This window comes from Dromiciops gliroides, chromosome 6 (assembly GCF_019393635.1).
Source record: "Dromiciops gliroides isolate mDroGli1 chromosome 6, mDroGli1.pri, whole genome shotgun sequence".
NCBI classification, from domain to species: Eukaryota; Metazoa; Chordata; class Mammalia; order Microbiotheria; family Microbiotheriidae; genus Dromiciops; species Dromiciops gliroides.
Window position 1 is genome coordinate 159,717,250 of NC_057866.1, and position 21,945 is coordinate 159,739,194.

The window sequence follows — 21,945 nt, forward strand, 5'->3', positions numbered from 1 at the left end:
GATGCAAGAAAATTATGAAAAGAGAAATAACAGCTTGGTAAAAGAGGTACAGAAATGCTGAAGAAAATAACCTTAAAAAACCAAATTGGCCTAATAGTAGAGTCACAAAAATTCACTAATAAAAAGAACTCCTTAAATAGCAGAAATGGACAAATGGAAAAAGAGGGAAAAAAATCACTAAAGAAAAAAATTCCTTAAAAATTAGAATTGGAGAAGTGGAACTGATGACTTCATGAGACATCAAGAAATAAGAAAACAAAGTTAAAAAATGAAAAAAAAATAAAAGAAAATGTAAAATATCTCATCAGAAAAACAACTGACCTGGAAAATAGATTGAGGAAAGAAAATTTAAGAATTATTGGACTGCCTGAAAGACAGGATCAAAAAAAGAGCTTTGACATCATATTTAAAATATATATATATATATATATAAAGAAAAACTGTCATGATATCTTACATCTAGAGGATAAAATAGCAATGAAAGGAATCCACCAGTCACCTCCTGAAAGAGATTCCAAAATGAAAACTCCCAGGAATATTATAGTCAAATATGGCAAGCAGCCAGCAAGAAATCATTCAAATATCATAGATCACACAAGATTTAGTAGCTTTCAATGTTAAAGGAAGGAGGCAGGCAGGTGGGTCATTGGATAAAGCACTAAGCCTAGAATCAGAAAGACCTGAGCTCAAATTTGGCCTTAGACATCTACTAGCTGTGTGACCCTGGGCAAGTCACTGAACTTCTGTTTTTCTTAATCCATTGGAGAAGGAAATGGCAAACCAATCCAGTATCTTTGCCAAGAAAACCCCATGAACAGTGGTCCACTGGTCATGAAAAGCCAGATAATACTGAAAAACAGCAATAACAACACATTAAAGAAGTAGAGAAGTTGGAACATGATATTATAGAAGGCAAAGGAGCCAAGATTACAACCAAGATTTATATGCCCAGCAAAACTGAGTATAATCCTTCAGAGAGAAAAATGGACATTCAGTGAAATACAGGACTTTCAAACATTCCTGATGAAAAGATGACATCTGAATTGAAAATCTCACATTTAAATACATGATTCAAGAGACACATAAAAAAGGTAAATAGGAAAGAATTATCTAAGAAACTCAAAATTAAGCCATTTATATTCTTGTATATCCTTATATGAGAAGATGATACATGTAACTCTTAAAACCTTTACCATTATTAGGGGATTAAAAAGGAATCTACATAGACAGAAAACATCAAGGTAAATTGATTATGTTGGGATGATTTCTGCCCCTCCCACCTCCAGCAAAAATAAAAAAATGGGGTGAGAGAGAAAAGCACTAGAAGGGGGAAGGGAGAGATAGAATGGGGGTCATTTCTTCATGTAAAAGAGAATTACAAGGAAGAGCTTTTACAGTGGAGGAGAAAATGGGGGTGAGCAATGCTTGAACCTGATTCTCATTGGAACTGGTTCAAAGAGGAAGTGGGGATAGATATAGATAGACAGATATAAATATACACATATATGTATATATATGTATGTGTATACATATATATGCATATATACATACCCATAATCAATTGGGTATAGAAATTACCCAATAGGAAAATAAGAGGGGAAAGGGACTAAAGATATGGGGGGGGGCAGGAATGATAAAAAGGAAAGTGGATTAAAGGAGTCACTGGTCAGAAGCAAAATAGACTTTGGAAGAAGGACAGGATAAGAAGAGAAAAGAATGAACAGAAGAAAATAGGATGGAAGAAAATACACAGTAAATATAAACATGAATGTGATTGGGATGAGCATACCCATAAAATGAAAGCAAATAGCAGAATGGATTAGAAACCAGAATCCAACAATATGCTGTTTACAAGAGACACACTTTAAACAGAAAGGCACATACAGTATCAAGATAAAGGAATGGAGCAGAATCTGTTATGCTTCCACTAAAATAAAAAAGGCAAGGGCAGCAGTTATGATCTCAGACAAAGCAAAATTAGATCTAATTAAAAGAAATAATCAGGGAAACTACATTTTTCTAAAAGTTACCATAGACAATGAAGTAATATCCAAAAATGTTACTGCAAAATTTTTCTGGTAAAGGCCTGATTTCTCAGATATATAGGAAAGTTAGTCAAATTTATAAAAACAAAAGCTAATCTCCAACTGGTAAATGGTCAAAGAATATCAACAGGCAGTTTTCAGAAGAAATCAAAGCTACGTATAGTCATATTAAAAAATGCTCTAAATAACTATTGATTAGAGAAATGCAATTTAAAACAATTCTGAGGAACCACCTCACTCATCTCAGAAATGACAAATGCTGCAGGGGATGAGGGGAAAAAAAGTTACACTAATAAACTATTGGTGGAGTTGTGAACTAGTTCAACCATTCTGAAGAACAATTTGGAAGTATGACCAAGGGTCTACAAAACTGTGCATGCCCTTTGACTCGGCAATGCCATTACTAGGTCTGTATTTAAAAAAAGATTTTTTTTTTTAAAAAGGAAAAGAACCTACATGTAAACATATACTCACACACACACAGGGAGGAGAGAGAGAGAGAGAGAGAGAGAGAGAGAGAGAGAGAGAGAGAGAGAGCACTAGCTCTTTTTGTGGTGGCAAAGAATTGGAAATTGAAAGGATGCTCATGATTTGGGGAATGGCCAAACAAGTTGTGGCATATGATTGTGATGGAGTACTATTCTGTTATAAGAAAATATCGGGGTGGGGGGGTGTTTCATAAAACCTTGTCAAGACCTCTATGAAATAATTCAAAGTGAGGTGAGAACCAGGAAATTATTGTGCACAGTAACTGCAATATTGTAATGATGATCAACTCTGAAAGACTTTGCTACTCTGATCAAGACAATTCCTAAGCACTCATGATCAAAAAATGCTATCCATCTCCAGAGAGAACTGATGATATCTGAGTGTTAAACTGAAGTATGATTTTCTTGCTTGCTTTATTTTGCTTTTTTTTGTTGTTATATGGCTAATTACAGAAACATGTTTTCCATTGATTTCCCATGTATAATTAATTCATATCATTTTGCTTGCCTTCTCAGTGGGTGAGGGAGGATTGGGAAGGAGGGAGAGAATTTAGAACTCAATTGAAAAAAATGTTAAAAATAAATGTTATTTTAAAATAAAGATATACACAAAATAAAACTGAGGAGATGGGAAAATATTTACTATGAATCACTTGTATCCAAAAAAGTAGAAGTTTCAATCATGCTAACCGACAAAGCAAAACCAAAAAGGAATAAACAAGGAAATTACATTATGCCAAAAGGAACCACAGACAACAAATCAATCATCAGTAATAAACCTATATGTTCCAAATGCCTTAACATCCTAATTCATAAAGGAAACATCAACCGAGCTACAAGAAGACATAGACAGTAATGCAATAGTGTCAGGCGATTATAATATCCCTCTCTCAGTTTTGGATAAGTTTAATAGAAAGATAAAGAAAAAGGAAAATATGGAACTGAGCAAATTGTTAGAGAAAATAGAATTAAAATAGTTAACATCTAAGTAGGACAGCAAAAGAATATATATGCATATACATATGTATAATATCTATGTACATATGTGTATATATGTGTGTGTGTATACATACCTATTTATTTCTCAGCACCACATGGAACTTTTACAAAAACTGACCATGTACTAGGGTACAGAGATATGGCAAACAAATGTGAAATGGAAGAAATAGTTAATGCATCCTTTGCAGAGCATAACACAATAAAAATAATAATTGGTTCAGAGACCACAAAGAAAAGATACAGACCCAAATGGAGAATTTACAATGAAACTCTATATAAAGACTAGAACAAAGAACAAATTACAGAAATGATGAAAGAAAATGAATGATTGTACAACACATCAAAACTTCTGGGATGAAACTAAAGCCTACTTCAGGTGGAAACTCAGTGTATCTGTCATCTTTTTGTTAAGAGAATTCCCTTCACTAGTATAGATCTCAGCCCATCCATGTCTTCCATGGCTTCTTGTCCAGTGCTATTCTGGCCAATATCCTTCCATTAAATTCTCCATAGGAAATCTACCCACTGCACTAGAGGCTTATCTCCAGGTTACATACTAATTCTTGGATACAGCGCAACACTTGGGGTATGCATCTGTTGTACTCCACTCTCACTAGGATATTGGCTATCCCTTCCCCCCAGTTATACATGTTTTTGACGATGTATTTTGCACCAGCTGTTTCAAATATGGAACCTAAAATACTCCCAAGTCCAGCCCAAACCAGATTAAAATGTACTTGGTAAATATCATTTAAAAATAAAAATATAATAAAACATATATTAATATTATGTTTTAAAACTAAAGTCAATATGTGGCCCCAAAGGATGCTGATAGTATGGATTAGTGGGTCCCAGTTTCTATTTGAGTTTGGTAAAACTGTTTTATACCATTTCTTTTGAATAGACCATCATTTGTAATATGCTTAATCCTATTAAAGCTAACAATGCGCTTTTGCCATTGCCCTCTGAACCATCTATTATTTTGGTTCTCCAGAGAGCAGTGTTCTATGATTTGTAGTCATTTGGCATTAGTGAGAGGATGGACCAAATGGATCATCTATGATGTCACTAATATGGATGATTCCAACTTCTCTAGAGTGTGGTGTACAATCTAGGACACCATGGTTTGAGAAGTACGTTGATAAACAGGAAAGCATTCAGAGAAGGGATGCTAGGAGGATAAAGGGCCTTGTGTCTATAGCATATGAGAATTCCCTAAAGGAACCTGACATGTAGAGTTCAGAAAGAAGAGATGCAGAAGGGGTATGTGAGCTGTGTTCTAGCAGTTGAAGGGTTGTCACAGGGAGAAATTAGGCTTATACTGTTTGGCTCCAGAGAGCAGAGGCAGGAAAGGTGGGTAGAAGTCATAAAGAGGAAAATTTTGACATGATTTCAGGAAAGGCATCCTAACATTTCAGGCAGTACAAAAGTGGAAATGGGCTGCCTTGAGAGGTGGGAGGTTCTCCAGCTGTGGAGGTCTTCAAACAGACTATTTCTTCGATGGGTTATCATGGAGATTCTTTTCTATATGGGTTGGACTAGATGGCTGGTGAAGTCCTGTCCTGCTCTCAAAATCTATGATTCTGGAACTTACAGTTAGCTGCAGGTTGTCTGCCTAATGTGGTAGAGATCTTCCTTGCTTTCTCTTGATGTTGCAGGGAGAATAGGAAAACAAGGGCTGGTCACCCGATATTTCTTACATTCACCACACGGTTAGAGTATGTTTTATATTAAACATTTAAAGAAGATGTCCTTGTGCCGGTTACAGCAAGTCCTGGATCACTGTAGTCTGCTGGACAAAACCAGCGCCTACCCAAAAGGGTCTGGCATAACAAATTACCCAAGGAAACCCAAATGGATGAAGATTACCTAGTACATTATGGTATGCAGTGAGATACACATACACACCCATATATATGTATATGTGTGTGTATATGTATATAGTCCATATATATGTGTATAAGCATCTCACTGCAGACATCAGTGTGTGTATGTATACACATGCATATATGTATATATATAGTCAAACACATATGTGTGTATATACATCTCACTGCAGACATCAGTGTATGTATACACATGCATATATGTATGCACGTATATATGTATATATATAGTCAAACACATATGTGTGTATATACACCTCACTGCAGACATCAGTGTGTGTATGTATACACATGCATATATGTATGCACGTATATATGTATATATATAGTCAAACACATATGTGTGTATATACATCTCACTGCAGACATCAGTGTGTATGTATACACATGCATATATGTATGCACGTATACATGTGTATATATAGTCAAACATATATGTGTGTATATACATCTCACTGCAGACATCAGTGTGTGTATACACACATATATGCATGTATATATGTATGTATATTACATATATAATACATGTGTAGATACCTCTATACCTGGCAGCAAGAGAATACTGGTATTAAGAAGATGGAAGAGAGGGGGCGGCTAGGTGGCGCAGTAGATAAAGCACCAGCCCTGGATTCAGGAGGCCCTAAGTTCAAATCCAACCTCAGACACTTGACACTAGCTGTGTGACCCTGGGCCAGTCACTTAACCTTCATTGCCCCGCCCAAAAACCAAACAAATAAGTAAAAAGCTAAAACAGTTTCCCTCTAGCCCTCTTTGACTGTACTTAGAAAACAAAGCCACTACTACCAAGTGGCTTATAGTGAGCCTTGCTTATTTTGGGCACTCCCTCCCTTTTAAAGCAACCTTTCTTATGCCAATTTAGAATTTGGTGGGTTGATGTCCAAGATCAAAGGGCCTGTGGCTTGGTGTTCCTCGGAGGCCTGCAGTAGTGAAGAGTTGTGTTTCCTTGATTCCCTGTCTCCCTTCCTTCAAGCCTCACCTTTAAGAAGCCCTTCCCAGCGCTCATAAATCTTAGTGCCTTCCCTCTGAGAATACGCCCGATTAATCTGGCATCTCTCCTTGTCATAAAGAGTTGTTTAATGTTATCCCTCCATTGGACTGTGATCTCCATAAGGTTGGTGGCTGGGTTCTGCTTTCCTCAGTACATTGGCTAGCACAGAGTAGATGCCTGATGAATGCTGGGTGATTGCTTATGACAGGGATGAAAGTTTTCAGCATCCAGGAACTAAGTATAAATGGGTCCGGTCTGAGGCAAAGGAAAATGGCAGATAGAAGCCCAGCATCATCCTGGAGGAGTTAACTCCTTGACCGCTTGACGACCGCGTGACAAGAGGTCTCCACCTTCACAGGTGATAGACTTCATTTCACGCTGGAAGAGTTCCTCAAAGTTGACTAAGACCTACGTGAGGCACCTATCCCCAGAATTATTCATGATGGTGATACTGATCCCTCTGTATTTGCCCGTCTTCTGTGAGATGCAACAGGCCATTTTGGAGTGGGAAGGACACTTATAAGCCAGGAAGCAACCAGGATGTGACCTGGTTTTGAATCCAAGTCCCACGAGGCCCAGGTGAAGGAACTAGGCATGTTTAATTTGGAAAAGAGAAGATTCAAGGGGGCCATGAGAGCTGTTTTCAAGTGTCTATGTCCCATGAAGGGGGGTTCCCTTTGTTCTGTTTGGATTCGGAAGGCAGAACCAGAGGAGAAGCTGATTCAAGTCTGATGTCAGGGGGACATTCCTAACAGTTAGAGATGTCCAAAAGTGAGCTCCCCATCCTTGAAGGTCTCGCTCCACAGTCTGAATCCCTACTTGCTGGGTATGTCGAAATGAAGATTCCTTTCAAATAAGGGTTGTACTGAGGGGCTGTCAGGGTTTCTTCCAACACTCTGACTCTGCATTCAAGTCCCACAGCTAACACATTCATCTCTCAGTGACTCGGCTTAACCACCCATTGGTCTCCCTCACCCCTGAAGCTACCTTGGATTGATTTTATATTTATTTGGCATTTACTTTTTTGTTTTTCCCCTCAGTAGATTGTAAGCTGTCTGAGTGAAAGGACTTCTTCACCGGGGCCTGGCACCCAGTCTGGTAGGCACTAAACATATGTTTGTGGAATTGAATTGAGGTGAAGTTGCAGGCTTGAGGCTATGGCCCTGGGCCTCTATCACTCTGCTCTTCTGACTGGACTCCAGAACTGGTACCTAGCCACAGACTTAGATGTGGCAGGATATAAGACTAACAATTAACCAGGCGCCAGAGGCAGTGTTAAGGTACACGACATAAGAATAAAATGCTTGAGTGCATAAGATAGCCACGGTCAGATGAGCATTACCCTCGTGGGTGACTTACCTGGTGGTGGTCCGGATGGTGTTCTCCTTGGTGTGATTGTGCTCTTTGCTCACCTTTTCTGTAAGAAGAAAGAGTGGGACATTTAAAAAAAAAATAGAGAGAGTAACTCGACTTTTCCTCCTAACCTTTGACAAGAATAAGATCAAAGAGTCATATTATCATAGATTCAGAACTGAAAGGGTCCTCAGAAACCAGCATTTTACAGATGAGGAAACTAAGACTGAGGGAGCAGGAAGGGGAGAGATTTAGCAACTTGCTGAAGGTCACAAAGGTATTAAATAGCACAGCTGAGATTTGAGACTAAGTCATCTGACCCGAAATACTCCATGATTTCCACTAGATCATGGCAGCTTTCCATATTGTCTTAATAGTTCTCTCTTTTGTCAATGATGATTGGGACTGGAAAGTATCATAGTTGGTTCTTTTAAAACACATGAACATATTATCCTGGTAGGCTAATATGTCAACCGTCAAATAAAGTTAGAAACTACCTGCCTAGACACCTCCTTGAACCTGAATCCAAAGGTAACAGAGCTTACTTAAAAAAAAAAAATTGGGGGGCAGCAGAGAAACTGATTGTAATCTCATCTTGGGCAGATAAGGGTGGTTTTTGCTAGATTCTTCCCCCTGGCTGAACATTTCTGAATTGCTCTGATTCAGCAGGAAAACTGCCTTGGCGGCAACCCGTTCAGCACCCGACTTCAACAACGACAACCTTTAAGTGTTCTGTATCATCAGCCCTCTTTCGAGAAGGGACTTATCTAAAAAAAACAAAACAAAACCCCAGCCACAAGCCCTCTCGATGCTGCAGCCAAGGAGTGCTTATTCTGATAAATGTCACATGTGACAAAAAATATCATTAGACAAGAAAGGGGGTAAACTCTCCCTTACTTTGTCTTGAGGTCTGTATCTAGTGGCTGTCAGAAATTATTTAATTAGCTCTCTGGAACACAAAAGTTGAACTCTGGCCTTTCCAATCCAGATCAAATGCTCGGCCCCTGCCCCTACTTGTCAGAGCATTCAATAGCTTCTTTGAAGTACCTATAGAGATCTCAGCCCAGTCTATTAGGATTGCAGGTTTCAAATGGGAAGCAAATTGAAAGTTGATCATTTTGTGAAATTTTTTATTATTTAAATGAAGATTGTATAACACCTACCTGCCCCACACTTTTACAATGCTAGTCTGAAGATGCTGCCTCCCTGTCAACATGCATAATTCCTGTCCATTCCACATGACAAGCGGAGGGAATTCAACATTTGGAGCTTGGGGCTTCTTGTCCTCTTAGAGAAGGGGAGAAGTGAGGACAACTAACTTGCCTAGGGTTACAAGGGCAAGGCTATGGTAGGGCTCATGCCTAGAGCTCCTGGGAGGTTGTTTGAAAATTATGAAAACATATTGACATACACCAAGTATGAAAGATAACACACACACATACACATCACCATATTTAAAGTGTCATCAAATCCTAGAATTGCCTTTTGGAGACGCAGGCCATTTTTTGTATTGTGTGTGCGTGTAAAGGGCTCCTAAGTGTATGCAAAATCAATCATCTCTATTAAATTCTATTAGGGTAAATGAATTAACTAACTTTTCCTTAGCCAAGTGAATCTATGAAAGTACAAGTTCTGTTTGAAAGGACCAGTGCTAACCCTTTTAGGAACCTTCGATAGTCACAGAGCTATGGTTTGAGTCGCTATGCCAGTGACCCATGAATTCCATGCAGGCTTAAGCTCCTTTCTCCCAGGCTTGATTTCCCTCCTTTGTCTCTGTCTCTCTCTTTGTTCTTTGCAGGGGAACAGGAGGGCAGGGAGGAAAAGGTTGATAGGAAAACCTCAGCAACGTGGCTTGTTTTAAAACGGTCACCCTGAAGAAACCAGAGTATAACTAATTTAAGCACACTGGCTGATGTGGATTTATGTTCTTCAGCAACTAGGCCTGTATTTGTCTGCTTTAAAGAGCAAGCACCGCGTTATCTGTTTAACGTGCACAGGGTGTCCGCATGAGGAGGAGTCTGTTGTGTTTACTTCTGGGCAAATTTCTGTCTCTTAGCACAGATGCTGTGTATCACACCATAACACGTGGCTCAGGTTCATATGCAGACATGGGTTTTGGTGAAGCTTTCTGATTTGGAAAGGATGTTAATTTCTGGGCAATTTTTTTCCTTCTTCATGTTAACATTAGGCAGTAGCTCGAAAGAGTTAATAATGCTTTCTTAAGCATCTGCCCTGTAATAAGGGGCTATCAAAGGCCTTGGGAGGATTATTTTTAACCTTTCTTTGTATCCCCAACATTTAGTAAAGTGTGTGGCACATAGCAGGAACTTAATAAATACTTGCTAACTGAATAAAATATAATTGGTTCATGGAAAGCAGTTTGTCCTCGAAGGCAGCTAAGTGGTGCAGTGGATAGATCACTAGACTTGGAGTCAAGAAGACCTGAGTCCAAATCTGGCTTCAGATTTAATAGAACTTGTGCAAGTCACTTAAACTCTTGTTTTCCTCAATTTCTTTATTTGTAAAATGGGATAATAATAGCACCTACCTCCCAGCACTGTTGTGAGAATCAAATGAAAGAACATTTGTAAAACCCTTCCGATAACTTAAAGCACTGTATAAATACTAGCTCTTATTAGACTTTAGATGAGTCCTTTGATTTCACTAGAATAGGGAACCCCATCTACCAATTCAGAGCATCACTTGCTCTGAAACTGATGGTCTTAAGAGTTGCCTGGGGACCCTGAGAGATTGAGCAGTCTGCCCAGAATCATACACAGTTTGTCAGAGGCAAGACTTGGACTTAGGTCTTCCCAACTGTGAGGCCAGCTCTATCCACTGCATCATGTTGTCTCTATTTTCTTTGTTTTAAAAATTATTTGGGGCATATAGGTGGTGCACTGGATAAAGCACTGGCCCTGGATTCAGGAGGACCTGAGTTCAAATCTGGTCTCAGACATTTGACACTTACTAGCTGTGTGACCCTGGGCAAGTCATTTAGCCCTCATTGCCTCAGAAAAAAAACAAAAAGGAAAGAAAAAAAATTTGTCAACATTCTGCCCCCACCTCACCCCCCCAGCCCCAGCCCCCCACCCCCACCCCCACCTCCTGCTTTCTCCTTTTCATTCTTTCCCAAAGTAATATAAAATGTCACTAATTCAGACCCTGGGAATTCAGACCTCTTGGCACACTGTAACAGAATGTAAGCAACTGGAGGGCAGGGACCAATTTGCCATTTTGTCTTTGTACCCCACCCCCCCACCCCAGGGCTTGGCAGCACTGAATAAATACTTCTTGCATTGGGTTGATAACTCAAGCCCTAAACCAGGCTAGGCTGAAGCTGATTTTTTCATTGTCTATGGAAGGGAAAAAATGGTTTGTCGAGTGAACAAAGAGCATGAACCAGATTAAAAATAGGGTAGTTAGCCTATTCAGAAATCAACAATGTTTGCATGGGAATAATTAATATTCTAATTTCAAATGATTCTTAACTATTAATTATAGTGATTTTGGCTAGACTTCACTTGGCAACACTTGTTAGCTGTTAGCCTGGGTCACTGTAAGGACCTAAAGTAATAAAACTGTGTAAAAAATATTAGATAATTCAAAGTCTTCACTGTTTGACTGGCTTTCCTCCCAATTATTCCAAATCAGTGAGATTTCCCAGCAATCTATTGGCAGGAGCGCTAAACATTTTTACCTGACAGTTGGAAGAGGAGCTCTGAAGCCATCTTCACAGAGATATCCTGACTGAAGAGGCTTCTTTCAGGGCCCATTCTGCCCTCTGGCATCTTTTGCAAGGGTTCAGTTTTCTCTCGCCCTAATAAAGTGCTATAGCCAACATTCCGGCTCGGTGATATTGAGGCCCGGGAGTCATGGATGTCAACTTCCATGGGTTCCTCTTTGATCTTCACTGCCTGTGTCTCCTTGTAGCTTTCAGCTAAAAATGAGCATAGAAAGACAAACAAAAACACCACAATCTTGTAATTCTGAACAAGACACAATTTCTCATCACAGAGTCAGAGCAGTGAGGGCAGGGGACCAAGACCAGGAACCAAAAGCATGTATCACAGGACCACAAAGAAGCAAGGCCAGGGACATCACTGCTAGTGGGACTATGTCAGTGCTCCCTTTATTTTACCTTTTAGGGCTCCGACTGTTGCCAAAAGATACAGCGGAAAGAGCACTGGCTTTGGCATCAGAAGCCTAGAGTTCAAGTCTTAAATTCACATGGTAGTTGTGATCTTCAACAAGTCACTTAATCTCCCTGGGCCTCAGTTTCTTCATTTGTATTGTGATGTTTAAAATCTAATATGTGGTCACCTTAAATTAGAAGCTTTAGCACCAGTCCTTGGGCATTAAGCATTTATTAAAGCATACTAGGTATTAGTAAAAAGGAGTTCAGAAAGTTAAGAAAAGGCCTATCGGGGCGGCTAGGTGGCGCAGTGGATAAAGAACCGGCCTTGGATTCAGGAGTACCTGAGTTCAAATCCAGCCTCAGACACTTGACTTACTAGCTGTGTGACCCTGGGCAAGTCACTTAACCCCCATTGCCCAGCAAAAAAAAAAAAAAAAAAAGGCCTATCCAGCCTAGAGTTCCAGCCTGGTGGGGTTCTTCCTCAAGTCCTCTACCATGAGTCTGCTTCAACCACGAACTTTCCTCAAATTAAGTGTGGAAGCTTTTTATAGGTCCGGAGCAGAGGTGGTCCTTACACACTGCTTCAAGCTGATTGGTAGGTGTCATACAAATCCATTGGTTCACTGGACTTGAAGGTGGTCTCTGTTGAGTTCAGAGTCCTTAACTTCTGAGAACAATACCTACTTAAGGGCTGGACAGGTGTGGTTACAATCTAATTAACTTTAAGTAGGCTAATCAGCAAAGTCAATCACTCTCACTTAATTCAATTAGTTTAGATTAATCTCCAGGTGGGGCCTCTGAGTATCTGCCAAATCCCATTATTTCCTCACAGTATGATGAGGGGATATGATGAGATGGTCCCTTCCAACTAGCTCTATTATCACACACACAGAGGACCCTATGTACATATTCCTTCTCATGGGAAGGAACAAGTCATTGACATATTTACATTGGAAGGGATCTTAGAAGGTCATTTAGTCCAATCTCATCATTTTACATTTTTACATTTTACATTTACATTGAACATTTCTAAGGTCATACATATAGTAAGGAAGAGAGATAAGATTAAGATGAAATGAATTTCAGTTTAGCAACACACTGACCTGAAAAGATACTGATTTGGGGTCTTGACTACTATGTATTACCCCTTCTTGACTCAATTTCCCCCAAATCACATTCACACTCATAGGTTGGAGTCCCCCAGAAGGATGGCTGCTATTTCAGATTTGAGGGAGTAACAATTCGAGTAGTAGGCTACACTCTTGACCCTGTGGCTCTTAAACCCCTACCAGTGAGGGGCTTAATTAATAATTAATTAATTAAATTTATTATTTATCTCTATTTAAATAAGTATTAAAATGACAACATAATTTATTAGCAATTGAGACAAATACTAAATGTTTACCATATTTATAGGGTAATGCTGTTGATATAACAAATAGCACTGGGTTATAATCCTTCTTTAGATGCTTTCTGGCTATGTGACTTGTAATTCATTTAATTACATTCCTTCACTTAACCACACAGGTCATTTAACCTCTCTCTTCCTCAGTTTCCTTATCTGAAAAATGGGTAGATTGGACTCAATGGCTTTAGCTTCTTAGGTTCCCTTTCAGCTCTCAATCTATGATCTTCTCTCTTTGCAACTATTTATAATATTTTGCCTGTGACGGATATCTCCACCACCGTCACCTCCAACCCTTAAAATATCAATAGTGAATTCCTCTTCCCTTTTCTGATAACTCATTATTACTCCTTTTAGTGTCTCTTTGGAAGGCAGAGATGAGAACAGCTTTCTCAGATTTCTCCATCTCTTCTTCAGATTCTTACCAGCAACAACAGGAAGCTTCTCTCTGGCTTCTCTCAAAACTCTGACCCTCTTACTAAGTATACTACCCTCCCCACCCCCAATAGTTTAGCAAGTAAATCCTCATAGATAATGAACATGTACACTCTTAACTCTACAGGGAAAAGCACACACAGTACAAACTCTTCCTAGATCCTCATGGGTCACAGATAGCACACCTTCTTCATTTTCTTGACTCCATCGGGAAACACACATCCCATGCAACCATTTTTCAGCTGTAGCTCCCAACCACTAATGTCCATTGTTTCCCCCAATATTCTATGGACCCTAGAAACTGCACAGCAATAATATCTGTTGCCTCTGATATACTTACTCTAAAAAATAATTTTATATATATATATATATATATATATATATACTTCTAAATAAAGTGAGAGGGGGGCAAGCTAGGTGGCACAGTGGATAGAGCACTGGCCCTGGAGTCAGGAGTACCTGAGTTCAAATCCGGCCTCAGACACTTAACACTTACTAGCTGTGTGACCCTGGGCAAGTCACTTAACCCCAACTGCCTCACTTAAATAAATAAACAAACAAACAAATAAATAGAGTGAGAGGGAAAGAGGAGGAATTATAGAGCTTTCAAGGATTTGAAATTCCATATTGAAAAGAAAAATCAATCCTTTGTCCATAATCCAAACACACTCATATGCATTTGAACAAATCCTTTTTAGCATAGCACCATTTTATTCACTGAGTCAGGATGATGTATACAATGTAAACAAACACCATAAAATATGAGCCCTAAAAACTTTAAACTCTAATGGTCTCAAAACTGACTAGAATTACAAACTGAGGACTGGAAAGGACACATGTAATTTGCAAATGGGCTACAGCATTCAAAGAAGTAGTTGCTGCGAGGTCAAGTTGAAGCTGTCTCTAGTGAGTGAGGACCATGACACTGGTAATAGGTGAGGTGGTGACCCTTTTGTATTTGTGACAAGTGGAGACAGGAGTTGAGTATATGGAAGATGGTGTTTAGTTTGAAGAGAAGAAAAAATAATGAGTTAAGCAGAGTATGGGGAATCCACGGCAGTGCCTGTGAGTAGCAGGACAGGGGAGGGAGGGAGTAAAGGGAGACCTATCTTTTGGGGGGAATCCCTAAGCATTTGGGATGCTTTTGGGTCTTGTGGATATAGATCCTCAGAGGCTGCATAGCCCTAAGTTTCATAGGACTTAGAAAGTCATCTAATCTGATCATTTAAGAGGTGAGGAACATGAATTTCAAGAGGGTGTGTTGTAAGGGTAAGTGACTTGTCTAAGGTCACTGAGGCGGGAAGAGGCAGAGCCAGGATACCAATGTAGGTCTCCTGACTCCAAATCCAGGGCTATTTCTACCACTCCACACTAGAGGAAATTTAGGGAATGACTCAGTCCCTACAGGGAAGCAAGCACCCCTATCCTCCCTCAGCTCACAAGAATGAGGAATCTGGGGTCCCAAGGCTGATGGAGAGATTCTAGTATTTAGGATAACAACAACAACAACAAATAACTGACATATATAGGGCTTTAAAGTTTGCAAGATACTTTACATGTATTATCTTATTTGAGTCTCACAAAAACCCTCTGAGTTATGTGCTGTTATCATCTCCATTTTACAGATGAGAAAACTCAAACGAGGTTAGGACTTAACCCAGGGATCACAAAGCTACAAAGTGTATGAGGCAAGACTCAATCTCAGGAATTCCAGGGCTCTACCCATCACACCACCACCTATCTGATAAAGTCCTGGCAGGTATGAAGCATCTGAGTGACATAGTTCTGATTATTCAGTAATCTCCAAAGGGGAAAAGAATGCTTGGATAGAACTCAGAGCTGGAGGAGTGTCTGTGTGTGTGTGTGTGTGTGTGTGTGTGTGTGTGTGTGTGTGTGTAAGGTTTTGTGTTACTGTGTTTAAGATCTAAAAGACAAGTAAGTTCATCACCTTATAGTGGTGCTAAATGCATATTCATCAGAGATGAGAATATTTTGCTGGTGGTTAGTGAAGAATCTGAGTTCCAAGACCACCTAGGAAGCAAAGTTAAATGCAGGAGAGATTTACACTTAGAAAGACAACAATCTTATAGGTTATGATGATGTTGCAATTAGTTGCCTATTCTTCCTTCAGCTATTGATATTAGTTGTTTGGTCTTCAATCATATACATACATACACATGTACGTATATGTATGTGTGTGTATATATGTGAGTACATATAGATGTATATATGGGACATATGCATATGGTAAGCAGGATCAAAACTCATATGAGTAGATAAGCCTGCTTCCTAGCTACAATGGGAAAATGTTCACAATGTGCTTGAGCAATCCATGTTTTCCTTAATTAGGGTCTTGTTCCTGGTCACATTTTAAGAAGCAGCAAAGTGCAGAGGGTTAGGAGGGGTTGGATATAGGAGTCTGAATTTCACTTCACAGGAAGGTAATAATGCTTGGGCTAGGTGCCTCATAGGGTTGTGGCAAAACTTCTAGCAGCTGGGTTAAATCTGAGGTGCAATTATGAAGGTGGATCCTTTGTTAACTTAAATATAAGATCGCATGGTTTCCAGTCCACAAGCATTTTAAAAATGCTTACTGCATGCCCAGCACCTGTGTCAGAAACCATGAGGCAAATAACTGGAGTAGAACGTGTTTTATGTCTTAAGGAATTTAAAATTTGTTGGGAAGACATGAAGCAGCTGGGGGTGGGGGTGGGCGGGTGGAAACGAAATAAGCATTTGTGTAGTGTCTACTGCTTACCAAGTACTGTGTTGTGTGCTTTACAAGTATTGTGCTTGCTAGCCGAGATGAGGAAACCGAAGCTGGATGAATACAACAATCTCGTCCAAAGTCATGTAAGTGAGCAATAAGGAACTGAGCCAGGATTTGAACATGGGTCCTCTGACCTCAAACCAGGATTTTCAGTGGCCACCAAGGCTAGGCTAGCTCTCTAAGCATTTAGCAACCACCTTGGGCCCCTCAGAATCCTCCTTAGAGAGTTCATAAAATGTCAACGACTCTCTTGGATCCCAGTTTGATTGCCAGTGGAGGTCTAGCCACCATGCTGGTTCTTCCTGTACATCTTCCCTTAAACTATTTAATATTTAGAGCTTTAACAACAGAAGCCTTTATCACAGACTGCTTAAATAATGCCATAGGCCCCTAAACTAGCCAGTCTTTATTAGGCCCAAACACAGACAGAAAGGGAGTCATTTGAAAGATAATACAAAATCTCCCCAAAGTCAAAGAATAAGACAGAAAATGCCTTACACTTGGCTCTCTCTTCTTTTCTATTTCCATTTCCTTTCCCCAGTTTTTTCCTATCTCGATAAAAAAGCGCTCATAGGCTTTGCTATCTGAAGCACAGCAAGACATGAAGCTAGCCTTAAAAGCTACTTGGGATGATTCCAAGAACGATTTACATGAAGTGCTTTCTGTGCTCTCTTGTGACAACTCTTGACCTTTAAAAAAAATGCACAAACACCGATAAAAATCTCCACCATTCACAATCTACCTGATTTAGTCCAGGCTCAAGAAAAGGGGTTTTCTATGGTTGACTCAAAGAGCAAGTTGGACCTACTACAATCTAAAAGCTTTCTCCACTCCAACCAGCCTGCCACGCCTTAATGGCTTGCCTCCCCTCCCCCCCCCCCTTCCTCAAAGTTCTTGCCAAACTCTAGTTATCGCCCAAAGAGGGTGGAATCAGCATCAAAGGGGAGAAAGAAAGAAAGCATTTCCTGTTTGCGTTGGGCCTGAACCTTTGGAAAAGAGGGCCCTAGGATCAGTGTGAATCTCAGGTGGTGTATGGAGCAAGCAGTTCTGTCCCACAGATGTCCAACATCCAGGACTTTGGGACAGGCCACAAACTTAAAATTAGAGTCAGGTTGACCTTTGCAGTTCTGCCTTTTGTTTCAAACCATCTATTTCTGGGTAAGCTCTGCACCTCCCACTTAATCCTGCATCCTTCTGCCTCCTCCTTGCTTGGGACAAGCTGACATAAGCTAGAGTTGAATGAAGTCAGCTGTGTTACTATTAACTTAGGCTCCCAGTTGAGACTCCCACACCCCTGGGGTCAAGTCTATACATCCAGGCCTAGTCTGCTCTCTTCCCTTTCTTAACACACACACACACACACACACACACACACACACACACACACACACACACGTTGTTGTTGTGTGTTTTTTTTTTTTAAATAAATCAATCTTCTAAGAGCCTCCTCCCGATGTAATAGGAGAATAGGAAAAAAGTAGAAAAGAATGGTAGAACAGAGTTTTCAAAAAAGGAAACACAGATTGTCAATAATCACCTGAAAAAAAATGTTCAACTTCAATAAGAATCAAAGAAATGAAAATTAAAACAATCCAGAGGTAACTAGTACCCACCAATGAAATTGGCAAGAATAGTTCCAAGCAAAGAAAATCAATGCTTCCTGGAAGGGATATGGAAAAACTGTGCATTCATTCATTCATTCATTGCTTGTGAAATTGGAAAATTGCAGAATCTTTTTAAGAGCCATCTGGCAGTATCACATGGTAAAGGTTACAAAAATAATCATATCCTTTGACCCAGTCATTCCATTGTTAGGAACGCACCCTGAAATGGTTATTATCAGAAACAAACACACAAACGAAAAATGGTCATCTGTTCAAAACTTTTCACAGGAGTTTTATTTGTAATTGCAAAGAAGTGGAGGCAACTTAAATGTCTAACAATAGAGGAATGGCTGAATAAACTGGGGCACATTAATGTAATGGAATATTACAATACAATTAAGACTAACACACAAAGAAATGTAGAAAGACCTTTACCAAACAATGCAGAGTGGAAAAATCAGAGGCAAAAATATAGAGCACACCCATAGTGCGGGAGAGTGAATGGACAAAGAATCCTGACAGAGATTTATAGGCAGTGCGTGAAAAGTTGGGAGGGCATTGTAGGTAGTGAAATTAATTGATTAAAATGTAAATAATGAAAATAGCTAGCATTTATAGAGCACTTAAGGATTTGCAAAGCACTTTACACATTTTATATCATTCAATCCTTACAACAACACCGGGAAGTAGGCACTATTTTACAGATGAGTAACTGAGGCAGATATTAAATGACTTGCCCAGGGTCACATAGCTAACTAGTGTGAGAGGCTGGATTTTATCTCACTTGATCTATAAAATAATCTTGAGAAGTAGGTGCTATAATTATCCACATTTTACAGATGGAAATGGGGCAGGCAAAAGTTAAGCAATTTGCCCAGGGTCACTCAGCTAGCCAGTGTCAGGTCTCTCTGCCTCCAGGTCCAGTTCTCTATCTACTGTGTTACCTAGCCACCTCTCAATAATTAGAAAGTGTGCTCAATTAGTTGTACTGATGTTTAATATCGAGTCTTTTTTTTTTTTAATCAAGTCTGTTTTAAAGAAAAGGAACTGGGGCAGCTAGGTTGTACAGTGGATAAAGCACCGGCCCTGGATTCAGGAGGACCTGAGTTCAAATCCAGCTTCAGACACTTAATATTTACTAGCTGTGTGACCCTGGGAAGTCACTTAACATTGCTCCACCCCCCCCCCCCCACAAAAAAAAAGAAAGAAAAGGAATCAAATTTTAAGATAGTGATGTGTAATTATGTTTGGGAGTACTGTTTAATGACAAAGTTTCTTTGGAGTAGTAGTTCTGTGACTCACAGACCCTATCATGAAACTGTCATGGCCTCCAAGGAAAAAGTAATAAAGCATTGCTTTAATAATGTTTTTCTCTCTTTATATGAATAAGGAAGTAAAAACTCATTAGACTATTAAATTCTTTAAGGAATTCCTTATTTTGATCCTATATTCACTTAACAAATAATATTCACTTTCTAGTAGGAATGCATTTTTCACTCTTTAGCATCACTAAAGGATCACAGATTGCAGAGGATAGAAAGATTAATAAAACTCGATGCTGAAGCTAATAAATGTTCGTTAAGGGGTAGCTAGGTGGCGCAGTGGATAGAACACCGGCCCTGGAGTCAGGAGTACCTGAGTTCAAATCCGGCCTCAGACACATAACACTTACTAGCTGTGTGACCCTGGGCAAGTCACTTAACCCCAATTGCCTCACTAAAAAAACAAACAAACAAACAAACAAAAAAAATGTTCGTTAAATTGAATCAAATTTCCACTCAGTGATTCTGAACAAGGGCATGAATAGCAATAATACTGGGCAGGCTAGTAGTGCCATAAGAAAACTATGACTAGATCAGTATAGAGGAAAAGAGATTATAACCAATGATTTGGGGGAGGTACCTTTCCCCACCTCTTCTTTAGGGCCAAGCTTTGCCCATTATGATTGGCAAACAGGGTTAAATTACTTGCCCAGGGTCACACAGCTTGTAAGTGTCTGAGGCTGGATTTGAACTCAGGTCTTCCTGACTCCAGGCCAGGTGTTGTATCCACTGAGCCACCTAGCTGACCCAGAAGTCTACAGAGGGATGGTCTAAGCTCCAAAAAAATTATTTCCATATGAAATTGTAAAGAAACAGGATTCTGAGAAGTTGTATTTCTGACAAGGGGAAAATGTTTTTCTCAATCTTTTTTTTTTCCCTAAGAAATTTTAAAATATCTTTAGTTTTTGCATGACCCATATTTCCCAATGTAGTCATTCAATCTTCCTCCTTCTCCCATAGAACAATCAGTCCCTTTTAATCAAAGAATAAAAACGCATTCAGCAAAACTAACCTATATATCAAAAAAGTCAGGCCCTATATTTACAGTATTCCACATCCATAGTCCTCTGGGCCTCTGCTAAGAAACAGAGGTTTGTGAGAAGTGCTTTCTCCCATCTCTAGAGCCAAACTTTGTCTGTTTTGATTGTTTTGTTCCTATTTTATTTCCATTTAAATTACTGTAATCCTTGGGAATATTGTCTTCCTGGTTCTGCGTATTCATGTCGCATCAGTTCATATAAGTTTTCATCAGGGCAAATCTTGAAGGATTTCTAGGAAAGCTATCAATGAACTGTTACCATCTCAGAGTAACCAGCCTTTCACCTGGATGACCTCAAAAAGCCTGAACATTCAGTATGCTATCCCAGGAGACAGGCAATTCTATGTCAGACACAGAAGGGCTTTCCTGGTATGGAACCTGATTCCTGCAGGTGTCTGAGTTACTTAATATTTAACACTTATAGAGCAGCAAAGTGGCCCAGGTCACCAGGACAGAGGGGAGTTAAACCAAACCCTGGAAACCAGATAGAGATAGGGCAACTCCAGCCTATGGGGCTAATCCCCCCACCCTCAATCCTGATCAGTTTCCCACATTAAAAAAAAAAAAATTCTTTCCTTCCCAAGGAACAAAAATCATCATGTGGAAAACTGTTTTCTGCCATCAAAGTGTAGACCTGTAGAAATCAATGTAGGTTTCCACTGTGTGATTGGTTGGCAACTTTTCCAGTGGGAATCTGCCTCTTTCAGCAATCCTCAAATCCAGGTGTACAAAGTGTCTTTCTGGGAGTGTGCTGGTTTTGAAATCCCCTACTAGTCCTTTGTGCTGTCTTCCTAAGGGTAAGAGATATAGAAATCCTCCAGTTCTCACAGAAAAACCAACATTCATTCATTCAACAAGCATTTCTCAAGCTCATACAATATGGAAGACATCGTGCTGGATTCTGAAGATGAAAAGAAAGAAAGAAAAGGAAACAAAAGGAAAGGGGAAGGGGAAAGGGGGGAGGGCGAAGGGAAGTGGAAGGGAAAGGAAGACAGATAGACAATGTCCCTACCTTTATAGAGCTTACATTTAATTAGGGAGAAATAATATATACGTAGATAAATCAGGACAAGATGTATACAAAATTATTTCAGGCAGTGAGTGTACTAGCAAGGAGGGGGAAGAAGTGAGGGGAGGGAAGGCCTTGAATAGAAGGTGATGCTAAACTGAACTTTGACAGAAGTTGGTGAATCTATGAGATGTGACATGTAATTCTTTTTTTGTTTGTTTGTTTGTTTTTAGTGAGGCAATTGGGGCTAAGTGACTTGCCCAGGGTCACACAGCTAGTAAGTGTGAAGTGTCTGAGGCCGGATTTGAACTCAGGTACTCCTGACTCCAGGGCCGGTGCTTTATCCACTGTGCCATCTAGCTGCCCCAACATGTAATTCTTAAATCAAAATAAGTTCCCCTCCCCACTTTTTTGAAAACAGCATTCAGTGGCATGACAGGGAA

The 21,945-nt window shown here is 39.7% G+C and overlaps 1 protein-coding gene across 1 annotated transcript in view; it reads right to left on the minus strand.

The window, feature by feature from the left end:
- The window catches only part of LOC122732687 (zinc finger protein 827-like), a 243,102-nt gene that overhangs the window by 82,169 nt on the left and 138,988 nt on the right, over positions 1–21,945 (minus strand). The window contains exons 6-7 of the mRNA XM_043972999.1: positions 11,481–11,720; positions 7,787–7,844 (exon numbers count right to left, since the gene is read on the minus strand). Coding sequence (XP_043828934.1) covers positions 7,787–7,844; positions 11,481–11,720 — 298 coding nt within the window. The remainder of the gene's footprint in view (positions 1–7,786; positions 7,845–11,480; positions 11,721–21,945) is intronic.